Genomic DNA, 27788 nt, shown 5'->3' with positions numbered 1-27788 from the left:
TCTATTTTTCTAAGCTCCATCCAGGAGTCTCTTAAAAGACCCTATTGTCTCCGCCTCCACCACCAACGCTGCCAACCCATTCCATGCACTCACTGCTCTCTGCGTAAAAAACTTAGCCCTGACACCCCCTCTGTACCTACTTCCAAGCACCTTAAAACTATGCCCTCTCATGCTAGCCATTTCAGCCCTGGGAAAAAGCATCTGACTAACTACATGATCAATGCCTCTCATTATCTCTCATGACAGTATAACAAGTGTTAAAGTTAGCAATTGAAACTGTAGCTAATCATAATTGTTTTGGTGTTGAAGAAATATAAAATATTGTGTCAGGAGAGTGAAATTCTCCTATATCCTCTGGGGCACTCTCCTTACTGGAATTTTACTGTATGAATCAAAAACTTTTTATATTTCCCTGTTTCTGCTTCTGTGAGACTTAACACCCCCATCACGATGGTTTACCGTGACCAAACCATCATCAACTTGTATCACTTTCTGAGAGGAAATTCCTCTCTGATCCCAAAATGCAAGTTTATTTGTCACGTATACGTTGAAACATACAGTGAAATGTGTTGCCAATGATCTCCAAATGCATAAACAAGATGAAGTATACATTTGTTTAATGTCTCCACTATATATCTCAGGCTGGCCAAACCACTACAAACTCTCTTATTTTGTAGAGCATCTGTTTAGACTTTGCTTGATTTAGCCTTTAGCCATTAGCCTTTAACCCCCCAATCCAAATGAGGAAACATAATCCAATTTTTATGAATAAACTCTTCTCAGCATTCCAGCTGGGTATAGGTATCAATTATTTCCAACATTTTGATGACCAACTTTGCCATCTTCTTCAGGGATGATGCCTGAGAAGATGGCAGAGTTTGACTTCAAAACGTTAGTTATCATTGATACCTGTACCTGCTGGAAGCCCACGAAGAGTTTATTTGTCATAAATTCCGGGAAAGCACTAGCTCCTTTTTTAAAATCCAATTTTATTTTATTCGCTGTCTTCTGGTTTGGAATCCACAGTCCAAATTTTAAACGTGCCAAGTCTGTCAGCATTTAAAATAAAGTCTGTATCACTCTTTTATCACCCCTTTGTCAATAAAAGTGAGTTCAGATCTATTGGTATTTTTCTAAATTAGAACATGAAATGACAATTATGTCCCGGAATTAACCCTGCCACAGAAGTGTTCGGGAAAGTGAAGATGGCTAAACTGGATAAAAATAAACACTAACCTCTATCCATACCAATATCAAAGACTTTGGTCCATTTTCCATTATCTGTGATAACTTCACAATAGTATCTTCCAATATCGATTGACATCATATTCTGTATGATCAGACTGTTGTTTGTAAGCTCATTAAACTGGATTCTTTCCTTGTAGTCATAGCCAATGAATACTGATGGAGGTTTGAAGATTACTATTGTGTTTATTTCTTCTTCGGACACTTTTTCCCACATCACCTGTCGAACACGCCTCCCACTTGGATATTCACAGAATAAGGTCATATTGCTCTCTGGGACCAATGTCACGTAGGTATCTGCTGCTCGACTGCTGGAAAAATTTGCTTTAAAAATAATTAAGGAAGGCAATTAGCACAACACAATTTAATACCTAATATCATCATGTACAAATTTTAATTAAGTTTGAAGTGAGCTAGTTTCCTTTAGTTTAAAGCATCAGTGTTCCCCATAGTAGGCTTTAACTTTGAGTTTGATAAAAGCAGATATATTCTAACAAATTTAGAAAGAATATCTTCCCAGTAGCCAATAGGCTGGCAGTGTCATTCCCTCAAGGCAATAAAATGCTCTGAAGTCATTAACTCACCAATTAATATTAATTAACATCTGATTGAGACAGATTAGAAGAAGTAGCAGATGGAATACCAGTGTAGGGAAGTGAGTGGTCATTTACTTTGGTAGAAGGAATATAGGATTAGACTCTTTTCTAAATGAGGAGAAAATTCAAAAATCAGAGGTGCAAAAAGGGACTTGGGAGACCTTATGCAGGATTCTCTAAAGGTTAACTTGCAGGTTGACTCTGTAGTCAGGAAGGCAAATGCAATATCTGCATTCATTTTGATAGGTACTAGAATACAAAAGCAAGGATGTGATGCTGAGGCTTTATTAGGCATTGGTCAGACTGCACTTGGAGTATTGTGAGCAGTTTGGGGCTCTTATCTAAGAAAAGATGTGCTAGCATTGGAGAGAGATCAGGGAAAGTGATCATAATATGATTGAATTGACCCTGAAATTTAGAAGGAGAAGCTAAAGTCAGATGAATCAGTATTACAGTGGAGTAAAGGCATGAGAGAGGAGTTGGGCAGAATTGGTTGGAAAAGAACACTGGCAGGGATGATGGCTGAGCAGCTAGAATTTGGAAGTCATGGGTTACATACAGCCCAAAGAGGATAAAGTATTATAAAGGAAAGATGAAACAGCTGTGGATAACAAGAGAAGTCAAAGCCAATATAAAAACCAAAAAGAGGGCATATAATAGAGCAAAAGTTAGTGGGAAGTTAGAGGATTGGGGAGCTTTTAAAAGCCAACAGAAGGCCACTAAAAAGTCAATTAAGAAGGTAAAGATGGAATATGAATGTAAGCAGGCCAATAATATTAAAGAGGATATCAAAAGTTTCTTCAGATACATAAAGTGTAAAAGGGAGGCAAGACTGGATATCAGACTCCTGGAAAATGATGCTGGAGAGGTAGTAATGGGGGACAATGAAATGACAGATAAACTAAATAAGTATTTTGCATCAGTCATCACTTTGGAAGACACTAGTTGTATGGTGGAAGTTCCAGGAGTCAGGGGTTAAGTTAAGTGAAGTGAATGACGTTACCCTATCTAGAGAGAAGTTTCTTGGGAAACTGAAAGGTCTGAAAGCAAGTAAGTCACGTGGACCAGATGGTGTAAATCCTGGGGTTCTGAAACAGGTGGATGAAGAGATCACAAAAGCATTATCTTTTAAGAATCACTAGATTCTGGAATATTGCAAATGTCACTCCACCCTTCAACAAGGGACAGAGGCAAAAGAAAGGAAACTATAGGCCAGTTAGTCTGACCTCAGTGATTGGGAAGATGTTGGAGTTGATTAATAAGGGTGAGGTCTCAGGGTATTTGGAGGCACATGGTAAAATAGGCTGTAGTCAACACAGTTTCTTCAAGGGAAAATCTTGCCTGACAAATCAGTAGGAATTCTTTGAAGAAATAACAAGCAGGACAGACAAAGTAGAAACGGCTGATGTATTGCACTTGCATTTTCAGAATGCTTTTGACAAGGTGCCACACAAGTTATGAGCCCATGGTATTACAGGACAGATTCTAGCACGGATAAAGCAGTGATTGATAGGCAGGAAGTAAATAGTGGGAATAATGGAAGTCTTTTCTGGCTGGCTGCTGGTGACTAGTGGTATTCCACAGTGGTCTGCATTGAGACAGATTATTTTTATGTCATGTGTCAATTACTTGATGATGGAATTGATGGCTTTTTTGAAAAGTTTTCAGACTTGGAGGGAAGACACTTTTGAGAAAGTAGAAAGGCTACAGAAGGACTTCGACCAATTGGGAAAATGAGCAAAGAAATGGCAGATAAAATACAGTGTCTGGAAATGTAAGTTCATGTACTTTGGTAGATGAAATGAAAGGGTTGACTATTTTCTAAAGGGAGTGAAAAGGCAAAGCAACTGTGGTGTGAAGGGACTTGGGAGTCCTAGTGCAGGATTCCCCAAAGGTTATTTTGTAGGTTAAGTCTGTGGTGAAGAAGACAAATGTAATGTTAACATTCATTTCAAGTGGACTAGAATATAAAAGCAAGGATGTAATGTTGAGACTTTATAAAGCACTGGTGAGGCCTCATTTGGAGTATTGTGAGCAGTTTTGCGCCCCTTATCTTAGAAAGGATATGCTAAAACTGGAGAAGGTTCAAAGGAGGTTCACGAAAATGATTCCAGGATTGAATGGCTTGTCATATGAAGAGTGTTTGATGGGTGTGAGATTGTATTCACTGGAATTCGGAAGAACAAGGAGTGGCTTCATTGAAGCCTATCAAATATCTACTACATAGAGTAGATGTGGAGAGGATGTTTCCTCCAGTGGAATAGTCTTCGACCAGAGGACACATTCTTAGAATAGAGGCGTGCCCTTTTAGAACAGAAATGAGGAGAAATTTCTTTAGCCAGAGAGTGGTGAATCTGTGGAACTCTTTGGCACAGGCAACTGTGGAGGCCAGGCCTTTATGTATATTTAAGTTAGAGGTTGATAGATTTTTGATTAGTCAGTGCATGAAGGGATACGGGGAGGAGACAAGAGATTGCGGCTGAGAGGAAAATTGGATCAGCCATGATGAAGGGCCGGAGCAAACTCTATGGGCCAAATGACCTAACTCTGCTCCTGGTCTTATAAAAACAAAAGAAAGGGCATATAATAGAGCAAAAATTAATGGAAAGTTAGAGGATTGGAAAGCTTTTAAAAAACAATAAAAGGCACTTAAAAAGCCATAGGGAGGGAAAGATGAAATATGTAAGAAAGCTAGCCAATAATATCAAAGAGGATACCAAAAGTTTTTTTTTTCCAGATATATAAAGAGCAAAAGACAGATAAGAGTAGATATCAGACAAATGGAAAATACCAGTGGAATTGTAAAAATGGGAGACAAGGAAATGGTGGGTGAACTAAATAAGTATTTTGCTTCATTCTTCAATGTGGAAGACACTAGTATCATGTAAGGGTGTCAGTGGGCAGAAGTGAATGCAGCTGTTATTACTAGGGAGAAGGAACTTGGGAACTGAAGGTATATAAGTCACCTGGATAAATTAGACTAAAGACGGGGAAATCTGCAGATGCTGGAAATTCAAACAACAACACACACAAAATGCTGGTGGAGCACATATACCAGGGTTCTGAAAGAGGTAGCTGAAGAGATTGTTGAGGTACAAGTAATGACATTTCAAGAATCACTAGATTCTGACGTGCTGCTAGAGGACTAGAAAATTGCAAATATCACTCCAAGAAGGGAGAAAGGCAGAAGAAAGGAAACTATAGGCCAGTTAGCTGGATCTCAGTGGCTGAGAAGATGTAGGAGTTGATTGTTAAGGATGAGGTTCCGGGATACTTGGAGTGACATGGTAAAACAGGTTAAAGTCCACATGGTTTCTTTATCTTGCCTGACAAATCTGTTGGAATTCTTTGAGGAAACAACAAGCAGGATAGACAAAGAAGGATCAATAAATTTTCAGCAGGCCTTTTTAAAAAAAAGAAGGGCCATAGATGAAACTGCTTAGCAAGATAAAAGCTCATGGTATTATAGGAATGATATTAGCATGAATAAAGCACTGGCTGATCGTGTGGGAGCGTTTTCTGATTGGCTGTCGATGTCTAAAGGAGTTCTGCTGGGGTCAGTGTTGGGGCCTTTTCCTTTTACATTGAATGTCAATGATTCGTATGATGGAGTTGATGGCTTTGCGGTTAAGTTGGCAGATGATGCAAAGATGAGCGGTGGGGCAGTTTGTGTTGATGAAGCAGGAAGCTGCAGAGGGAGTAGCAGAATGGGCAAAGAGGTGGCAGATTGAATGCAGTGTCAGGAAATGTATGGTCATGTACTTTGATAGAAAGAATAAAAACATAATATTTTGTAAATGGGAAGAAAATTCAAAGGTCAAATGTGCAAAAGGACATGTGATTCCTTGTGTAAGATTCGCTAAAGGTTTCCTTGCAGGTTGAGTCGGTGGTGAAAAAGGCAAATACAGTGTTAGCATTCATTTTGAGAGGACTAAAAGCAAGGATGTAACGTTGAGTCTTTTAAGGCACTGGTGAGGCTTCACTTGGACTATTATGAACAGTTTTGGGTCCCTTATCTAGGAAAGAACGTGCTAACGTTGGAGAGAATTCAAAGGAAGTTGACAAAATGATTCTGGGAATGAAAGGCTTATCATATGAGGAGTGTTTGAAGGCTCTGGGCCTGCACTTACTGGAATTAAGAAGAATGAAGGGGGGATTTCATTGAAACCTATTGAATGTTGAAAGGTCTAGATAGAGTTTGTGTGGAGAAGATGTTTCCTATAGAGGGTGAGTTTAGGACTAGAGGGCAGAACCTCAGAGTAGAGGAATGCCCATTTAGAATGAAGTTTTAGTCCAGAAGAGAGGTCTCAGCCTCAAACATCGACTATCTGTTCATTTCCATATTCTTCCTGACCTGCTAAGTTCCTCCAGCATTTTGTGTGTGTTGCTGAGGAGGAATTTCTTTAGCCACGGAGAGAGTGTAGAATCTATGGAATTCTTTGCCACAGACAGCTGTGGAGGCCAGGTCATTCAGTATATCTGAGGCGAAAGTTGATAGATTCTTGATAAGTCAGGGCTTGCAAGGCTATAAGGAGAAGGTAGGAGAATAGGATTGAGAGGGAAATGGATCAGCCATGAAGAATTGGTGGAGCAGACTGGACGGGTCAAATGGCCTAATTCTGGTCCCAGAACTTAAGCTGACAGGAAGGTGACAGTAACTCAAATAACCACACATAACAACAGAGGCGTGTGAAGAACATCCCTGAATGCACAACACGTTGAACCTTGAAGTGGATGTGCTACAGCAGCAAAAGACCACACTGGCTTGCATTCTGGTACCCACCAAAGTGGTCACTTTCAAAGCGTTCAAAGATGCACTTGATACAACCATATATTCTGATAGCAGTCAAACAGAAAGGATTTATTTATATTTTAAAGAAGTTGAATAGCTTTGAGCCATGTGAATTAGAAACCAAAACATACAGGTTTACAGGAATTGGTCTGGACAGCTTTCAGAAAATGATGGGTTTTTTCGTTATGTTCAATGAACATACACATTGCCAAATTTCCAAATATTCAGTTGTTTAAAATCAATTGAAATGACTACTGGTTCACTATTCAATACCTTGTGAAGAATGCTTAAGATGATAGCCAAGCATTAACTGACAACTTAGAATGAAAATAAATGCAAATAATTCATGACCCCTTGCACTGTCCCCATCATTTGAGAGGAATTTCATGTGAGCTAGGTTATGATATTAATGTAGGACATAAAACATATAACATTACAGGCCATTAGGCCCTCGATGTTAACCTATTCTAACATTGATCTAGCCCTTCCCTCCTATATATCCCTCCATTTTTCCATCATCCAAGTGCTTGTTTAGGAGTTTTATAGATGTCCATAATGTATCTACCTCCATCACCCCACCACTCTCTATGTAAAGAACTAACCTCTGACAATCCTCAATACTTTCCTCCAGTGAGCTTAAAATTATTTTCACCCTCCCCACCCCCCACCCCACTTTGGCCCTTTCCACCCCACTCTGGCTATCCACTTTATCTGTGCCTCTTATGATCTCATCTATGAAGGTTCTCAGTCATCCAGGTCATTGAATATCAAGCAGTAGTAAATCAAGGCAACTGGACTTGCTGCGTTGTCTAGAAGCCGTTTCACCCCTTGTCTGAGAGGCTTTTTTTTAGTTCTGATCCATGGTGGGTAGTTTTCTGGCTTATAAACTCTGTGAGTTGCTTAAGGGTATAGCAATCACACAAGAGTCATTAAGATACACCTCTATCAAGTATCCTTTCATCCTTCTCTCCAAAGGGAAAAGCACTAGCTCACTCGACCTATCTTCATAAGACATATGCTTTACTCAAGGCAGCATCTGGGTAAATTTCCTCTACATCCTCACTAAAGTTTCCACATCCTTTGTATAATGACGTGATCAGAACTGAGCACAATATCCCAAGTGTGATCTAACCAGCGTTTTGCAGAGCTGTAGCATTTCCTCGCAACTCTTGACCTCAAGCCCCCAACTAAAGAAGGCCAATGCACCACAGACCTTTTTAACTTGCATGGCAATTTTGAGGGATCTATGGTCATTTAATGTGCTCTCCTCTGGTGTAGCATTGTAAATAAACTTAAATTATGACATGTATGATGAAACTAAGACAAAAGACATTAATTTATAAGTAACACACTAAGTACAACAGGTGACACAGTGGTTTTGCAGTTAGTATAATGATATTACGGTGACAATGATCAGCCATCAGGGTTCGATCTCTACCGCTGCTTGTAAGGAGTTTCTACATTCTCCCCCGAGGCCGTGTGGGTTTCCTCAGGGTGTTTCATTTCTTTCCCACATTCCAAAGACATACAGGTTAGGTTTAGTGAGTTGGAGGCATGCAGTGTTGGTGCTGGAAGTGTAGTAACACTTCTGGGCTGCCCATCACAGTCCTCGCCAATTTGGAATGATGCAAACAATCTATTTGACCGTATACTTTGATGTTTCAATGTTTATGTGACAAATAAAGCTAACTTTTTAAAAATGAATATTGTGAGAAAATGTTATTAAAAGAAACAGAAAGCAATTTTTAAAGAAGTGTACACTGGGTGGAAAAAGGGGGTAACACCCATGGGGGGGGGAATGTCTGGAGCCAATTCCACTAGATCTAGGAGAGCCAAGATGAAATTTAATGAAGCATTTTTATATTTGTAGAATATGGAGAGAAAGGCCACCTCCTCTCACTTTGATTTGGTAACACAAGGCCATCAGTACAAAATAGATAGGAAAAGGACAAGGACATTACAGCTTAGTAGAGGCCCTCAAGCCCACGATGTTGTGCTGACCTTTTAATTCACCCTAGGATAAATCTGACACTTTCCTTCCATATAGTCCTCAGCTTTTCAATCTTATTCCTGAAATGGTAAGCTTCTAAAGGTCAGGAATCATTTGCCAAAATGAATGATTGAGAGGTGACCATTCAGACTTTTGGGGAAGAGAACAGAATAGGACCATAGAACATTACAGCACAGAAACAGGCCTTTTGGCCCTTCTTGGCTGTGCCAAATCATTTTTCTGCCTAGTCCCACTGACCTGCACCTCAACCATCCCCCTCCATACACCTCTCATCCACGTACCTGTCCAAGTTTTTTTTAAATGTTAAAAGTGAGCCCGCCTTTACCACTTCATCTGGCTGCTCATTCCACACTCCCACCACTCTCTGTGTGAGAAGCCCCCCCTAATGTTCCCTTTAAACCTTTCCCCCTTCACCTTAACCCATGTCCTCTGGTTTTTTTCTCCCCTAGCCTCAGTGGAAAAAGCCTGCTTGCATTCACTCTATCTATACCCATCATAATTTTATACACCTCTCTCAAGTCTCCCCTCATTCTTCTACGCTCCAGGGAATAAAGTCCCAACCTATTCAACCTTTCTCTGTAACTCAGTTTTTCAAGTCCCGGCAACATCCTTGTAAACCTTCTCTGCGCTCTTTCAACCTTATTAATATCCTTCCTGTAATTTGGTGACCAAAACTGCACACAATACTCCAAATTTGGTTTCACCAATGCCTTCTACAACCTCACCATAACATTCCAACTCTTATACTCAATACTTTGATTTATAAAGGCCAATGTACCAAAAGCTCTCTTTACTACCTTATCTACCTGTGACGCCACTTTTAGGGAATTTTGTATCTGAATTCCTAGATCCCTCTGTCTACTGCACTCCTCAGTGCCCTACCATTTACCTTGCATGTTATACCTTGGTTTTTCCTTCCAAAGTGTAATACCTCACACTTGTCTGTAGTAAACTCCATCTGCCATTTTTCAGCCCATTTTTTCAGCTGGTCCAGATCCCTCTGCAAGCTTTGAAAACCTTCCTCACTGTCCACTACACCTCTAATCTTTGTATCATCAGCAAATTTGCTGTTCCAATTTACCACATTATCATCCAGATCATTGATATAGATGACAAATAACAATGAACCCAGCACTGATCCCTGTGGCACACCACTAGTCACAGGCCTCCACTCAGAGAAGCAATCCTCCATCACTACTCTCTGACTTCTCCCATTGAGTCAATGTCTAATCCAATTTACTACCTCACCATGTATACCTAGCGAATGAATTTTTGTAACTAACTTCCCATACGGAACCTTGTCAAAGGCCTTACTGAAGTCCATGTAGACAACATCCACTGCCTTCCCTTCATCCACTTTCCTTGTAACCTCCTCAAAAAACTCTAATAGATTTGTTAAATATGACCTAGCATGCACAAAACCGTGTTGACTCTCCCTAATAAGTCCCTGTCTATCTAAATACTTGTAGATCCTATCGCTTAGTATTCCTTCCAATACTACCAACATCAAATTTACCAGCCTATAATTTCCCGGATTACTTTTAGAGCCTTTTTTAAACAACGGAACAACATGAGCTATCCTCCAATCTTCGGGCACCTCACCCGTAGATACCGACATTTAAAATATATCTGCCAGGGCCCCTGCAATTTCAAAACTCGGCTCCTTCAAGGTCCGAGGGATTTATCTACTCTGATTTGCCCCAAGATAGCAAGCACTTCCTCCTCTTCAATCTGTATAGGTTCCATGACCTCACTACCTGTTTACCTTACTTCTATTGACTCCATGACAGTTTCCTTAGTAAATACAGATGCAAAAAACCCATTTCAAATCTCCCCCATTTCTTTTGGTTCCATACATAGCAGACCACTCTGATCTTCAAGAGGACCAATTTTATCCCTTACTATCCTTTTGCTCTTAGTATACCTGCAGAAGCTCCTTTTTATACTCCACAAGTACCTTATTTGCTCCCTGTTTCCTATACATGTCATACATGTCTTTTTTCTTCTTTATCAGAGTTCCAATATCCCTAGAGAACCAAGGTTCCTTATTCTTATTCACTTTGCCTTTAATCCTGACAGGAACATACAAACTCTGCACTCTCAGAATTTCTCCGTTGAAGGCCTCCCACTTACCAACGACATCCTTGCCAGAGAACAACCTGTCCCAATCCATGCTTTTTAGATCCTTCCTCATTTCTTCAAATTTGGCCTTTTTCCAGTTTAGAACCTCAACCCGAGGACCAGATCTATCTTTATCCATGATCAAGTTAAAACTAATGGTGTTATGATCTCTGGAACCAAAGTGTTCCCCTACACACACTTCCATCACCTGTCCTAATTCGTATACTAATAGGAGATCTAATATTTCATCTTCTCTAGTCGGTGCCTCTATATATTGATTTAGAAAACTTTTCTGCACATATTTTACAAACTCTAACCCACCTAGACCTTTAACAGTATGGGAATCCCAATCAATATGTGGAAAATTAAAATCCCCTACATTCATAACTTCATGTTTCCTGCAGTTGTCTGCTACCTCTCTGCAGGTTTGCTCCTCCAATTCCCTCTGACTATTGGGTGGTCTATAGTGCAAACCCATTAATGTGGTCATACCTTTCCTCTTTCTCAGCTCCACCTGTATGGCCTTGGTACACCAGCGGTCAATCCACATCCTCAGCTCGTCAGCCTTCCCCACAATACTCCTCGCATTGAAATAGACACACCGCAGAAGATTATTACCACCACACACAACCCTTCTATTCGTGACTATGCATGAACCTTAACATCATTTATTTTCACCCCCACTCCACTATCTACTCTGGCACTCTGGTTCCCATCACCCTGAAAATCTAGCTTAAACCCCTCCCCCCTCCCAATAGCACTAACAAACCTCCCTGCAAGGATATTGGTCTCCTTGTAGTTCAGGTGTAACCTGTCTCTCTTGTACAGGTCCCACCTGCCCCAGAAGAGGTCCCAATGATCCTGAAATCTGAAACCTTGCCCCCTACCCCAGTTCCTCAGCCACGTGTTCATCCTCCAGAGCATCCTATTCTTACCCTCACTGGCACATGGCACAGGTAGTAATCCTGAGATTACCACCCTCGAGGTCCTGCTTTTTAACTTCCTACCAATCTCTCTGTACTCACTCTTCAGGACCTCCTCACTCTTTCTTCCTACATCATTGGTACCGATGTGTACCATGACATCTAGCTGCTCACCCTCCCCTTTCAGAATGCTGTGCACGCGATCAGAGACATCCCTGACCCTGGCACCCAGGAGGCAACAAATCTTTCGGGAGTCTCTGTCGCGACCACAGAACTTCCTGTCTGTACCCCTGACTATGGAGTCCCCTATCACTACCGCTCTCCTCTTCTTCCTCACTCCCTTCTGCACTGCAGAACCAGACTCTGTGTCCGAGACCTGGCTGCCACAGCTTGTCCCAGGTAAGTCATCCCCCCCCAACAGTATCCATATTGGTATACTTGTTGTTGAGGGGAATGGCCACAGGGGAGCCCTGCTCTGCCTGCCCTTTCGCCTTCCCTCTCCTGACGGTAACCCAATTACCTATGTGCTGCTCCTTTGGCGTAACTACCTCCTTGAAACTACTATTTGTAAACTTCTCATTCTTCCGAATGATCCAGAGGTCATCTAGCTCCTGCTCCAGTTCCCTAACGCAGTTTATTAGGAGCTGCCGCTGGATGCGCTTCTTGCAGGTGTCGTTGTCAGGGACACCGGAGGTCTCCCTGACTTCCCACGTCCTGCAAGAAGAGCATTCCAACACCCTGCCTGGTATTCTCTCTACTCTAAACAAACAAAACAAAGCTTACCAGAATCTACCCTCACCTCTGCCTGTTCACACTGAAGCCTATAAGCCAAAGACATCCCACTCTGAGTCCGTCCACTCCAATGATGGCCGCTACGACAATGGCAGCTGTATATGGCGGTCTCTTTTTAAACCTTTGGCGTGCTTCATCATGCGCCTGCACAGTCCAGCCTGTTTTCCCCGATCAGTAAAAGAAAATGACTTCTCTCCAAGATGTCTTTAGTCCTTCACTCTCAGCCGCTTGCTTCCATTTAAAAAGGTCGTTGAAGAATTCCTCTCCTTTTTAAACCTTTGGCATGTGATGTCACACGCCTGTGCAGCCTAGCCTCTTTTCCCCGATCAGTAAAAAGAAATAAGTCTTTGTAATTGCGTATGATACAAAGATACAGGAATTGGAATTAAATTGTGATTGCATTAGCAAAACATGAATAAGCGAATAGCTCACGACTCAGTCAGCACTGCCCTCCTGCATAGAAAACCCAATTTTATAGGCTTAACTGTAGTATCTTACCTGGGTTTATTACTTCAATTGTCTTCTGTAATTTCCCCTCAGGAAAAGTGTCAATGCAACATAGATAAATGCCCTCATCTGCTGCTGATGCATTCATTGTAATATCTCCATTGATGGAAGATGACAGAAATTTAACAGTTCTGTTATATGAAGGAAAGATGTACTCTCCATGGTCAGGATGATAGGTAGCAATTTTCTGCTTCTTGCCATTTACAGTCTTGTGCCAGGACAACTGGATCAAATTGCTTGTCTGAGGATGCGCACATTTCAGCTTGACTACGTCCTGCCGTTTAATTACAGAGTCAGTGTTTAGCTCCTCCTTGCAATTCACACCTGAAATATTAAGAATTTTGAACGTTACTACAAGGAAACTACAATGTTTAGTGTAATGCATGTGTCATAATGCAATTACTGAGCATTCCTATTCTTAAGCTAGGTTCAGGGTTTTGATTGTCTACTCAGTTCTAAAAGGAAGGTTCATAGGAAAATAATAATTCCATAGTTGCATTTAATATCAGAGAAATGTATACAATATGCATCCTGAAACAGAGAAACACTGAAGATGTTCGAACTTGATCTTGTCTCGCCAGGAAAGAACACCGCTTCTTCTTCTTGGTCAAAAAACGTAATCGGGATATTCCTGGGAAGTACAGACAAGTGAGTCTCACGTCTGTGCTGGACGAAGAATTAGAGAGGCTTCTTAAAGATGGGATTTATGAGCATTTGGAGGTATAGCCTGAATATTCTGCAATGATTTTGAAAGAAAGATTAGTCTTACAGTACTGTGCAAAAGACTTAGACACATGTATATAGCTAGGATGTATGGCCAAGGTAGGAAGGTGGTTGGGAAACAGAAGTAAGAGTACTTAGCTTTGTGTGAGCCCAGTAGTATTGAGTGTAATTTGGTAACTAGAGCAAAATGAATACACAGTACTCTGTAAAAGTCTAAGGCTGTCTTTTGCACAGCACTGTACATTGACACATCAAACATTTGGTGAAATATGCCATTTACGTCAAATCAAATCAACGAGGATTATGCTGGGCAGACCAAAAGTCTCGCCACACTTCCAACACCAATGTATCATGCCCACAACTCATTAGCCCTAACCATACATCTTTTGACCACCTAGAATTTATAGAGAAACTACTGAGTGTGGATGACAGATTGTTGATGAGAGAGGTGAGAGGAGAATGGCCGGACTGGTTCAACCTGACAGGAAGGTGACAGAAGCTCAAATGACCACGCATTAAAACAACGGTGTGCAGACAAGGATATCTGAACGCACAACAAGCCAAAACTTGAAGTGAATGGGCTGCAGCTAGAGAAGACTACAAGCATGCCGTCAGTGGCCATTTTATTAGGTACAAGAGCACCATAATAGAGTGTATGTTTTGTTTCTATTCTCAAAGGCACATGACTGACGTGACAATGAGTTTTTAAAGACTATCCTACTTTATTTAAAGCAGCGAGCATTTATGCTATCCCTCTCTCTTCTACCCAATGCTACTTGCTTTCTATCCAGTCTGTGATGTTCACACTCACATAAATCTATATCCACACACTTCCTGCCAAAGTTACATTAAACACAAGTACAAAATCACAACTTTGGTGTGAGCATCAAATTTTATTCGATAACCATTTAAAGGGTTAGCTTATATCTTTACCACACACTGATTTTGGAATTTTAATTCTCCACACAAATCTCTGTCATCGTTTCATGGTCTGCATGTTGTGTTGATTGTTATGGTACACAAAGAATATTGAATGTGAGAGTTTCTACTTTGGAGGATCTCAGCAAACATCCTGTTTTTTTTAATCTAAAAAAAGATGCAAATTACACATGAATTTGAAGTGAACATGTGTACCAAACCACCTAGTTACCATTGCAAACAATCTGTTTTCTTTTGAAAAAATCAGCATTAAAAATATTTCAAATTGTTTTTGAGCCATTCTTATGCAGGAACGTGCAGGTTGACTCTGTGGTTCAAAAAGCATTGGCCTTCATCAATCGTGGGATTGAGTTTAGGAGCCAAGAGGTAATGTTGCAGATGAGAGGCATTGATCGTGTGGATAGTCAGAGGCTTTTCCCCAGGGCTGAAATGGCTGCCACAAGAGGGCACAGGTTTAAGGTGCTTGGGAGTTGGTACGGAGGAGATGTCAGGAGTAAGTTTTTTTATGCAGAGAGGGGTGAGTGTGTGGAATGGGCTGCCGGCAACGGTGGTGAAGGTGGATTCAATAATGTCTTTTAAGAGACTCCTGGACAGGTACTTGGAGCTCAGAAAAATAGAGGGCTATGGGTAACCCTAGGTAATTTCTAAGGTAGGGACATGTTCAGCACAGCTTTGTGGACTGAAGGGCCTGTATTGCGCTGTAGGTTTTCTATGTTTCTATGTTTTAGTGCAGCCTCTCCAGTCAACCATCTATGAATAATTCAAAATTCAAAGTTATTGATGTCCATTTATATCACCATATACAACCCTAAGATTCATTTTCTTGCAGGCATTCACAGTAGAACAAAGAAATAAAACAAAATCAGTGAAAAAACTAGACACAAGGCCTGACAATGAACCAATGTGCGAGAACACAATCTGCAAAAATATACAATATTGGTCAAATTAATGCTATTAAGATGATAGTATTACCCAAATTTTTATATTTAAGAATTTTATATTTTAAATTAAGAAGGAATGGGAAAAAGAACTTCACTGTCTTATACCCACTGAGCAGTGGGAGAAAATTTTACAATTAGTCAATTCTTCTTCTATTTGTGCTAAACGTGCCCTAATACAATTTAAAGTTGTACATAGGGCTCACATGTCCAAGGATAAACTTGCTCGATTTTATTCTTATGTTAATCCAACCTGTGACAGTTGTCATTCTGAAGTTGTCTCATTGACCAACATGTTTTGGTCTTGCCCCTGTTTGCAAAATTATTGGAAAGATATTTTCGGTATTATTTCAAAAGTTCTGAGTATCAAATTGCAACTGCATCCTATTACTGCAATTTTCGGCTTTCCAATGGTGGATAATAGTTGTTTATCCCTCAGCCCGGCGGATGATTGCATTTGTTACATTAATGGCTAGAAGATCTATCCTATTGAACGGGAAAGAAATTAATCCTCCAACTATATTTCAGTGGTTTTCTCAAACTATTTCTTGTTTGAGTTTAGAAAAAATTAGAAGTGTTGTCTTTGACCCTTCAGTTAAATTTGAAGAAACTTAGAGACCATTTATTCAACATTTTCATATGAGCTAAAACTGAATTTTCCTAAACCTTACTTTTATTATCCTTAATTATCTGGATGGAGGTGCAGAGTTATTGATGCTACTGTGTATATTTGACATAATGCAATGGCCCATGTTGATTAGGATTTTGTTTCTTTTTTTTGGGTTTTTTTCTTATTTACTCCATTTTTCATAATTACTATAGTTTGGGAGGTTATTATATATGGATTATCATCTATTTGTATTTATACTTTAGCATATTAATTATGTACTCTCAAGCTCTTTGTATTCATGTTTCATTTATGTTTGTTTAAAATTAATAAAAAGATTTATAAAGAAAGAGATATAGAATATAATAATAAGTGAATAAGGAAATTAATAATACTGCTACAAATAAATAGAACAATTCGAGTACAAATAGCCAAAAAGAACATTCATGTTGTATCAGAATCATCTACTAGTTTATGAATATATAACATTTAGCTTACTTGGTAAAGTAAAGCAAGGTGAACTTGCAAATGATGCATTTTAACGCCATTGCTCCTAGCAAAATTCAGCTATTTTTTAAGAGTTAAATGAACCTGGGCAGAGTCAGATTATAGGTCAGAAAGGACCCATGGCACGATATTCTGTAAATAAGTACAAGAGAGAGCAGAAACATGTTTTTCCCTTGGATTGATTTGCACTTGAAATCCTTCAATCTGTTGCCCTGACGGCCAAATAAAGCTTGACTATCAGCTTTCCCAGTTGGAAAATTCTGTGCCCAACTTTTTGCTTCATTAGCTTGCACTTTGGATGTGCACATGGTACATTTGACTGATTTTGAAAATCCAAAGTAAATAACATCAACCAAGCACCTTTTCTCAGCAAAGCACCAGTGAAACCTGTCGATTAATTTTTTTTTGTTGTTGTTAAAAATAAGATTTTTGGCTGCACACTTTTTCATATTTGCTTATTTGACAAAAAAAGTCATGATAAATCAAACTCACTTGCTGAAAAGGAATCTGTTATGAAACTTGAATTGGCAAAATAAATATGAAAAACAAATGGACTGAATCTGATCCTGTCACCTTAATTATGTTTGAAACCTTTGAACCAGAAAGATTTATTATTTTTCACTCTTCTTTCTCAAGTAAAGGAAATCAGACTTGGTCCAAGATTAACCAAGATGGTGATCTTTTAATGAAAGCAGTCAGGAATGAAATATCCTCATAGATATGTTTTATTCATGCACAAAATGCTGAAGGAACTCAGCAGGCCAGGCAGCATCAATGGAAAAAAGTACAGTCAACATTTCGGGCCGGAAACCTTCGGCAGGACTGGATAAAAAAGCTGAGGAGTAGATTTGAAATGTTCCATAGATGCTGCCTGGCCTGCTGAGTTCCTCCAGCATTTTGTGTGTGTTGTTCAGATTTGCAGCATCTGCAGATTATCTCTTCTTTATGTTTTATTTATGATTGACCACTTCCAGGGTTGCAAATTTTACATGGCACTACCATTACTAACTCCTTCACCAACAATCTTCTTGGGGTGCCAATCAGCAAGGTCAAATAAAAGCATTGGAAGCCTGGGTATCCTATAGCAAGTTATTCACCTTGTATCTCCTCAAATCTTGCCCCAACCCACCACAAATCTTTGGAGAGAGATTAATTAATGCACTAAGTTGATGACATTTCCTCCAACGGATGGAAACTTTTCCTGTTTTTCTTTGATCTGGCAAACAGTTATCAACCCAAAGCATTAACCCTGATTCTTTCTTCATATTTGCTGTCTGACCTGCTGAGTGTGACCATTATTTTTAATTCGGATGTTCAACATCTGCTCTGTCTTGTTTTATGACATTCAGAACAAAACACACACCACATCCGTCAGCACAAACACTCATTCCCGCCACCACCAACAACTTATCCACAAAATGTGCTGCGTACAATATTGCACCATCAAGGCTCTAATTATATTAGGTTGGATCTTAAGAGCATTTATTTACTTGGGCTAATTCTAACAGCACTTCCTCAAACCTCAACCTTCATTTAAGATCGCACCGGTGAGCCATGGCAACGTTCTGAAGGCTACGTGCAATACTTTTAAATATACCTCTTGAATTACTCTCACTGCAATCTGCGGCATGTAATTCTCCTCTAAGCAGTGTACTTTTAAATCAACTTGATAGTGTACAGATTTCACAATCGCCTGAAGAACTCAGCAGGTACAGCACGTTTAAGCGGATGAAAGTTCAGCACCTTGGCAGGATACAGGAGGAGGCTCTCCAAGCCAGGCTGAAACGCAGAGGGATGAGGCTCCCTCTACCTGATTATCAAATGTGCAGTCACTGGAGAACAAAATTGAGGACGAGAGAACAAGATTGTTGTCTCTGAGGGAAATGAGGGAATATTGTGTTCTATGTCTGAGTGAGACATGGCATTCTCCCAGCACACCAGATACAGTAATCAGATAAGAAGGTTTCTTTGTTTAGAAAATAGGTCAAACGGCTGATTTGGAAAAGGCAAAATTGGGAGGTGCGTGTTTCATGATAAACTCTTGGTTGTGCTCCAATGTGGTGGTCTTACTGAAATCATGTTACCCAGAACCTGAACACCTACTGGTCAAATGCATCTGTTCAATTTACCAAGGAGTTCTCCTTTATAATCCTGACCGCAGTTTACATACAGCAGCAGCTGATTGGTGCTTAAGCGCTTGAGATACTGCATGATGCCATCTCCAAATAAGGAGTTCATCCTGACACATTTCAAATCATACTCGGGGACTTCAACCAGGCTTGCTTGAAGAAAAGCCTGCCCAGTTAGCATTAACACCAGAGGTCACAATGCACGAGACCGCTATTAGACTAGGATAAGGGATGCTTACTGTTTCATGATCAGACTGCATTTCAGAAATCAGATCACTTGGCTGTCCTTGAATAACCCGCCTCAATGAATATTGTCCAGAGCCACTTACATCCATAGTGATGAAGTGTTTTGGGAGGCTGGTGATGAAACATATCAACTCCTGCCTGAGAATCAGCTTGGATCCACTCCAATTTGCCTACTAGAGCAACAGGTAAACAGCAGATGCCATTTTACTGGCTCTTCACTCAACCCTGGAATATCTAGACAGCAAAGATGCCATCAGGATGTTACTTATCATCTACAGCTCAGCATTCAATAAAATTATCCCTTCAAAACTAATCAAGATCTTGGCCTCAATACTCCCTTGTGCAATTGGATCCTTGATTTCCTCACCTGCAGACCCTAGTCAGTTCAGATAGGCAAAAACATCTCCTCCATAGTCTCCATAAGCACATGTGCACTATAAGGCCATATGCTTAGACCCCGCTCTACTCACTTTACAATTTTGACTGTGTGGCTAAGCACAGCTTGTGTGCCATATTCAAGATTGCTGTCAACACTACAGTCATTGGGAAAATCGAAGGTTCAAAGGTCAAATTTAATGTCAGTGATATGTATACAATATACATCCTGACACGCTTATTTTTTGCAAACATCCATGAAAACAGAGAAGTGCTCCAAAGAATGAATAATAGAGCAAAAATAAGTGGGATATTAGACTACTGGAGAACTTCTATAAACTAACAGAAGGCAACTGAAAAGTCATAGAGAAGGAAAAGATGGACTTCACAAGTAAGCTAGCCAGTAATATGAAAGTGGAGAAGAGCGGCAAGAGGAATTATCGGACCACTGGAAAATGATGCTGGGAAGGTAGTAATGGGGGACAATGAAATGGTGGACAAGCTGAATAAGTGAATTCTCTATGGAATACACAAGCAGTTTGCTGGAAGTTCAGGATTGTCAGGGGGCAGAAGTGAGAGAAGGTGCCATTACGAGGGAGAAAGTTCTCGGGAAACTGAAATATCTGAACGTAGATAAGACACCTGGACCAGATGGTGTACACCTCAGGGTGGCTCAAAAATCTACAGCACAATACAGGCCTTTCGGCCCACAAAGCTGTGCCGAACATGTCCTTACCTTAGAAATTACCTAGGGTTACCCATAGCCCTCTATATTTCTGAGCTCCATGTACCTGTCCAGGAGTCTCTTAAAAGACCCTATCGTTTCCGCCTCCATCACCGCCACCAGCAGCCCATTCCACACACTCACCACCCTCTGTGTAAAAAACTTACCCCTGACATCTCCTCCGTACCTACTTCCAGGCACCTTAAAAATGTGCCCTCTCATGCTAGCCACTTCAGCCCTGGGAAAAAGCCAGGGCCTCGCATCATTTTATATACCTCTATCAGGTCACCTCTTATCCTCTGTTGCTCCAAGGAGCAAAGGCCTATTCTCATAAGGCATGCTCCCCAATCCAGGCAACATCCTTGTAAGTCTCCTCTGTACCCTTTCTATGGTCTCCACATCCTTCTTGTAGTGAGGGAACCAGAACTGAGCACAGTACTCCAAGTGGGGTCTGACCAGTCCTATATAGCTACAACATTACTTCTCAGCTCCTAAACTCAGTCCCATGATTGATGAAGGCCAGTGCACTGTATGCCTTCTTAACCACAGAGTCAACCTGCGTAGCAGCTTTGAGTGTCCTATGGACTCGGACTCCAAGATCCCTCTGATCTTCCACATTGCCAAGAATCTTGCCATTAATGCTAAATTCTGCCATTGTACTTGACCTACCAAAATGAACCACCTCACACTTAGCTGGGTTGAACTCCACCTGCCACTTCTCAGCCCAGTTTTGCATCCTATCAATGTCCCACTGTAAACTCTGACAGCCCTTCACACTATCCCAACACCTCCAACCTTAGTGTCATCAGCAAATTTACTAACCCAACCCTGCACTTCCTCATCCAGATCATTTATAAAAATCACAAAGAGTAGGGGTCCCAGAACAGATCCCTGAGGCACACCACTGGTCACCATCTTCCATGCAGAATATGACCTATCTACAACTACACTTTGTCTTCTATGGGCAAGCCAGTTCTGGATCCAGAAAGCAATGTCCCCTTGGATCCCATGCCTCCTTAATTTCTCAATAAGCCTTGCATGGGGTACTTTGTCAATTGCTTTGCTGAAATGTATATACGCTACATCTACCACTCTACCTTCATCAATGTGTTTAGTCACACCCTCAAAAAATTCATTCAGGCTCGTAAGGCACAACCTGCCTTTGGCAAAGCCATGCTGACCATTCCTAATCATATTATACCTCTGCAAATGTTCATAAATCCTGCCTCTCAGGATCTGCTCCAGCAACATGCCCACCACTAAAGTAAGACTCACTGGTCTATAATTTTCTAAGTTATCTCCATTCCCTTTCTTGAACAACATGTGCAACTTCCCAATTCTCCAGAACTTCTCCCATCTCTATTGATGACGCAAAGATCATCACCAGAGGTTCAGCATTCTCCTCACTCACTTTCCACAGTAGCCTGGGGTATGTCTCATCAGGTCGTGGCGACTTGTATAACTTAATACTTTTCAAAGCTCCAGTACATCCATTTCAGTCCACTATAAATTACCCCCACAATTGCCAAGGTGAATAGTCATGCATTGTTGTAGACAAAATTAAGAGAATAGACTGTTTCCTAAATGGTTAAAAAATTCAAAAATCTGAGATGCAAGGTGACTTGGGAGTCCTTTTGCAGGATTTCCAGAGGTTAACTTATAGATTTAGTCTGTGGTGAGGAAGGCAAATGTAAGGTTAACATTTAATTCAAGAGGACTAGAATATAAAAGCAAGGATATAATGTTGAGGCTTTACTAATTATTGGTAAGGCCTCACTTGGAGTATTGTGAGCAGTTTTAGGCCTCTTATCTAAGATTGTATCAGCAAAATTGGAGAGGGTTCAAAGAAGGTTTACAAAAATGATCCTGGGATTCAAAGACATCATATGAGGAGCACTTGATAGCTCTGGGCCTCTACTCACTGGAATTCAGAAGAATGTGGGGTGACTTCATTCAAACCTATCAAATGTTGAAAGGCCTCGATAGCGTGGATGTAGAGGTGGGGGAGTCTTAAATCCAGAGGACAGCCTCAGGATAGAGGGGTGTCCTTTTAGAACAGAGATAAGGATAAATTTCTTTTGCCAGAGAGTGATGAATCTGTGGAGTTTATTGCCACAGGCATCTGTGGAGGCCAAGTCAGTGGGTATATTTAAGGCAGAGGTTGATAGATTTTTAATTAGTTGGGGCATCAAGGGATATGGGGAGAAGGCAGGAGATTGGGACTGAGGAGAAAATGGATCGGCCATGATGAAATGGTAGAGCAGACTCGATGAGCCAGATGGCCTAATTCTGCTTCTGTATCTTAACGGTCTTATTAACGGTCTTATGGTCTTATCATCTCTTCATCAGGAGCACTTAGTTTGAATTCCAATGCACAAGAATTTAAGAACTGTAGAAAGTAGTGTACTCTGTCCAATACATCATGGACACATTCCTCACCGCAATGGTAGTAAGTTCAAGAGGCTCTTCCTCAAGAAGGCAATGCCTTTCATCAAAGATCCTAACCAACTGGGCTGTTCCATTTTTTTTTTCAGGTACAATCGAGCAAGAGCTGCAGAAGCCTGAAGTCCCACACCACCAGAGTCAAGAACAGCCATTTTCCCTCAACCATTTAGTTCTTGAACTAGCTGGAAAAAAAAACCCTCATCACTGCAGCTGAGAAACACCATGAGCACTTGACACTAAAACTGAATTTGTTTCTGTTAGTTCTTCAATAACAAGAAAATCTTGCTTTTTCTTGTAAAAATCATGTATAAATTATGTTTTTTTCCTGCGACTGCTGTGTGCCTCTGATGCTTCAGCAAGTAAGCTTTTCACTGTTAATACAGCCAATACACAATTACCTTAAGAAGCATTTTAAATTGTATCTAGACATTATATCTACTCCAGCTGCCTTTATATTAAATTTTATGGACCAATGTGAAATGATTTTGAGTGTGCATTGGTATGGATCTAGGCATGTTAGTTTCAACACAGCCCTGAGTACGTTAAATCAAGAGATACAACCACCAATAAATAATCTCACAGCACAGGGATCTCATCGTGATTTAAAAGTGCTTCAGTGTGCAGTTGGAATTTCTTGACATACACTGTGGTTAGTATTTATGCTCACACAATGCTACAATTCAGCTCCTTGGTGTGGAACTCAGCACTGTCAGTGATCAGAGATTCAAGCACTGCAGAAGAGTCTCATTCAGTGTTGTAACTGTACTTAAAACCAAAAAAAAGAGTTTACATAAGAATCCAGTGGTTAAAAGTGATATGTACATTGTTTCCTCTGTGGAATAAAGAGAAGTCAATGTGAGTAATGGAACATTAATGACTTCAGCGGTACTTTTTCCAAAGACTTTGAGCAGCTATTTACCAGCCTACATCATTTTTATACTGTAATGACATAAACATCCATTTTAAGCATAACTGGGTAATGATACATTCAATAATTTAAACTGATCTCACCTCATGTGTTTCCTACAATGTTTAATATGAAACAAGGTCAATTAAATACAACAATCAGAGAGATTTTCTTGCCAGAGATGATAAATATTGAGGGATGCCATGATCCATTTCTGTTCAGAGTAAACTTCTCTATCATGGAATCAAGTATAGCTTCACAATAAAACCAGGAATTTTTTGTTGTAGGAACTATAAATTGATCATTTCCAGAGTCAAGCTGTGCAAATTTATAGTTGGCCTTCATTAACACTGGTAAATACAAATCTATATTTGATAAGTTAATCAATTTTTATTGAATAATTTTCAAACCAGATTAATGAGTCCTTTGTGAAACTGCTGATGTTAAGGTTAAATTTAACTTTTAATTATGATCAATCATCCTTTAAATTTATATCAAATTAAATTTAAAAAATATGATTGTTATATAACAAATAATTTTATACCTAAACATGATGAGTGACGTTTACATTTTAAAATTGGTATAGCATTCTAAATTTTGTTAACAATGAAAAGCTGCTGGAAAATATACTTTTTAACTTTTCCACCACAATAGATGTGGGTGAGGAGTGTAGTAAGAACTTCTCAATCAGGCTAATTTTACTCAGTGAAAAATAGAATCACAAAATAATACAGTAGTTGTTCACAAGACAGACATCCAGCATGGCTTATTCGCACGCACCGCAAGTCCTGTAGCGTGTGCAGGATGCAGTAAATGAGAATGACAAAAAGACACACATTTAGATATGGTTTGTACTTACCCTTCTGTAGCTGAAACAAGCCAGTAGAGAGAAGGAGATAATGTGCTAATCGTGACATTGGTATCAGTGTGAAAAAGGACAAATACTAGCTCCAAGCAGACTTGTAGGTTTATTAGATGTTCAGATCAGCTTCTGGTCGCTTATATCACTTTTTGCTTGGACACTTCTGTAATCTGATTGGTTGCACAATATACTTAAAAGAAATCCTTTGACAAGCACTGCAGTCTCTTACTGATTGTTGGCAGAGGGAAATATTTGGTGTTCATTTAATTCATGCCGTAGGGCAAATGCATGCAACATCACTCAACCTCGTGACTTTACAGGTAAAGCTTTCTGAGTAATTTAAACCATTTCTAAGCAAACATGGTGCCATGGTCCACAGTCAGACAGAGGAAGTAAGTTGTCTCGGCGGGGGAGGAAGACGATGTAAGTAATAGGTGGTTTGGAGAAACAAGAAGTGATTCAATGAATAAACCAGAAGCAGAGGTTAAAGAAAGGGAGGGAAGGGAGGGGGGAAATGAAGCAAGAATGATAAGAGCAGAATGAAGAGAAGTTACTTGAATTGGGTGGAAACCAACTAGATGCTGAAAAACTAAAATTAAAAATGTTAAAGTACTTGGCAGTTAATGCACTGTCAGTAGATGAGAAGTCATTGAGTTGAATTATTAAGTATGTTTCTCTCTTCACAGATACTACCTGACTTGTTGAGAATTTCAATATTTGTTTTATTCTATTTTATTTCATAGAACATATAACTTTAGAGCACAGTACAGGCCCTTTGGCCCACGATATTCTGCTGACCTTTTAACCTATTCTAAGATCATATGGAAGGAAATAGAAAGAAACAGGTGAAGGATGGTATATGGCATTGGGATAGAAGTGCAGGAAGACTCCCAGCTGGAATGGGAATGGGGTGTAAGATTATAGAATTGGTCTTGTGGAAGGAGAAGCAAGAGAAAAATTCCAGGTTGAAACAAAAAAGGAAATATCAAGGAGCATCAAAGAGATTCGGAACTAACACCTTGAGTTAAAAGTTTCTCTCTTCTGACTCACTTATTGGTTCCAGCATTTTCTGTTTTATTTCAGAGTTTCAACATTTAAAATTATATATTTTTTTTATTTTTAGTTGAGGGTTGAATGTGGTAATGTGGGAGAGGAAAGGAAATATAGTGCATTTCGGTTAATTGGGATACACTGTGACAAGAACATTTTGGCTGCCCTAATCAGCAATAGTTAAAAATGTATAAAAAATACAAACTACTGTTTAACTAAGTAACAAATTGTGTACTTAAAAGAAAACAGAACAAATTAGAATGCTACCACAGTCATACGAGGGGTGATTGATAAGTTTGTTGTGGCCTATGATAGAAGGAGTGAATTTTAGAAAACCAAGCACATTTATTTCTCAACATAGTCCCCTCCTACATTTACACACTTAGTCCAGTGGTCGTGGAATGTACAGATCTTGGACGTCCAGGAAGTGTCCACAGATGGGCAATTGATAAGTTCGTGGATGAGTTATACAGCTCTCGTTACATGTGCTCATCTCAGGCCACAAATTTATCAATCACCCCGATGAGTTATTAACTTCAAACTTTCTGCATAATCACTCAAAGAGTTGACCTGTACATACATGTAAGAAGAGCTGTATGACTCATCTCCTTCTACTGTAGGCCACAGACTAATCAATCACCCCTCATATAAAGCTATAAAACTATTAGTTCCTAATTAATCTGGTGTATGCTGCTGTGTTTTTTTGATTGACTCTAAGTGAACAAAATCAGCACAGAAACCTTGTGTAGACTGTTTTCATGTAATGCTGCCCTCCAGATCTTCATTTTCATTGTAACATTTAAGATGACTGTTGATACCTTCAAATTCTCATAGTTCTTAACTTTCTGAAATAGTGAAATCATTTCTTTTTCACTCCAGGCTGTTTCTGGTTTCTCCAAGCCTGAATGCTTGAACAAGCAATAAGCAAAACAGTTTGGAATTGTCTTAGAATTATCAGTGACAAAAATCACTGTTTTTTGAACATAAGCACATGGAACTGGTGCTATATAAAAACTGTTTGCTCTAACCTAGTGCCTAACAGCCATGCAAATGCACGCAACTGACACTAATTAGAAACTGTTCAACTACAGTGTCCTGACCCAATTAAGCGGCATAGTGTCCCAAATAAACAAAGGAACCTCGACAATTTTCCCAATTAGTTTTTGTTCTTTAAGAGTTGTCTCAGATAAACTGCTATCCTGATTAACTGGAATCTACAGAATTCAAAATCTTAAATGATATCAAAATGCACAAACTAGAGGATTTAAAGTGAAGCCCCACTTCATTTTTCATCTGCTTATTTCTACAACTAATGTTTTCTATTCGACTGTCACAATGCTTTCTAATAGATCGGCTTCAAACATTCAACAAGTGTTAGATGCAGGTTCGATTTCAACATTTAAGAGAAATTTAGATAGGTACATGGATAGGAGAGTTATAGAGGGCTACGATTGTTTAGGCAGAATAATAGTATGGCATGAATCAGATGGGCTGAAGGGCCTGTTTCTGTACTTTAGTGTTTCATGACTCTATGTTACTAGATATTTCTCAATATACTTCTTCAGACTGCAGCCTGTAATTTCCTTTTTAAGGATGTATTTTTAACCCAACTCAATGACTCAGCGCTTCTGCAATTTCCTGGGGGTTTTGGCAAGGATGAGAGCAGAGAGAGCCAGTGTGGTGGGGCGGCAAATGTTGGGGGAGGCTTCCTGATGGCAGAACACAAACCTAAGGGCAGCTCCATCACTCCACGCCAAGCAAGATTTAAGTCACCAAGGACAAGAGAAGAAAATGAACAGGTGTTCTGTGCCATCTAACTGCATTTGACCAGTCTCCCTCTCTTTGCACTGCTGCTGTCAGGTGGGAGATGCAAGGTTCCCGGGTCCCACGCCGCCAGATTCAGCCAGGCTTCACTTACCCTAACAGGGACTGCAGTTCATGTTCCATGTGCTTTTGATTATTTGCGTGGTTTGATCAAGGAGCTTCAGCACTGAACAGACTCTGCAGCAGTGGCCTGTAACTATCGGCACAACACTGAACTGGTTCCAAGACCCAGGCCTGCAGTCACTGGGCTCCTGGACAGATGTCAGTCACCTCGGCACTGAGGTCTCACTTCCAGGGACACTGCAATTTATGTTCTCTATGTTGTTCCTTTATGTTTACACTGTTTGTGCAATTTGTTCTTTTTTCCACACGTTGGGTGTTTGATATTCTTTGTTGTGTGGCATTTTAAAATGGGTTCTTTGTTTTGGGGCTGCCTCCAAAAAGCCGAATCACAAGGTTGTATACAGTTTGCATACTTAGATAATAGATGTACATGGAAATTTGAACTTTGGATTTTTGAAGGGC

The 27788-nt window shown here is 40.0% G+C and overlaps 1 protein-coding gene across 1 annotated transcript in view; it reads right to left on the bottom strand.

Moving 5' to 3' along the window:
• LOC132395219 (CD226 antigen-like) overlaps positions 1 to 24680 on the bottom strand; it is a 67188-nt gene extending 42508 nt beyond the window's left edge. The window contains exons 1-3 of the mRNA XM_059971509.1: positions 24387 to 24680; positions 12979 to 13311; positions 1237 to 1569 (exon numbers count right to left, since the gene is read on the bottom strand). Of these exons, the coding sequence (XP_059827492.1) occupies positions 1237 to 1569; positions 12979 to 13311; positions 24387 to 24444 (724 nt within the window). The 5' untranslated portion in view covers positions 24445 to 24680. The remainder of the gene's footprint in view (positions 1 to 1236; positions 1570 to 12978; positions 13312 to 24386) is intronic.
• Positions 24681 to 27788: the final 3108 nt, after the last annotated feature.

The sequence above is a fragment of the Hypanus sabinus genome, chromosome 1 (genome assembly GCF_030144855.1).
Source record: "Hypanus sabinus isolate sHypSab1 chromosome 1, sHypSab1.hap1, whole genome shotgun sequence".
In the NCBI taxonomy this organism is placed as follows: domain Eukaryota; kingdom Metazoa; phylum Chordata; class Chondrichthyes; order Myliobatiformes; family Dasyatidae; genus Hypanus; species Hypanus sabinus.
This window is presented reverse-complemented; position numbering and strand designations above follow the sequence as displayed.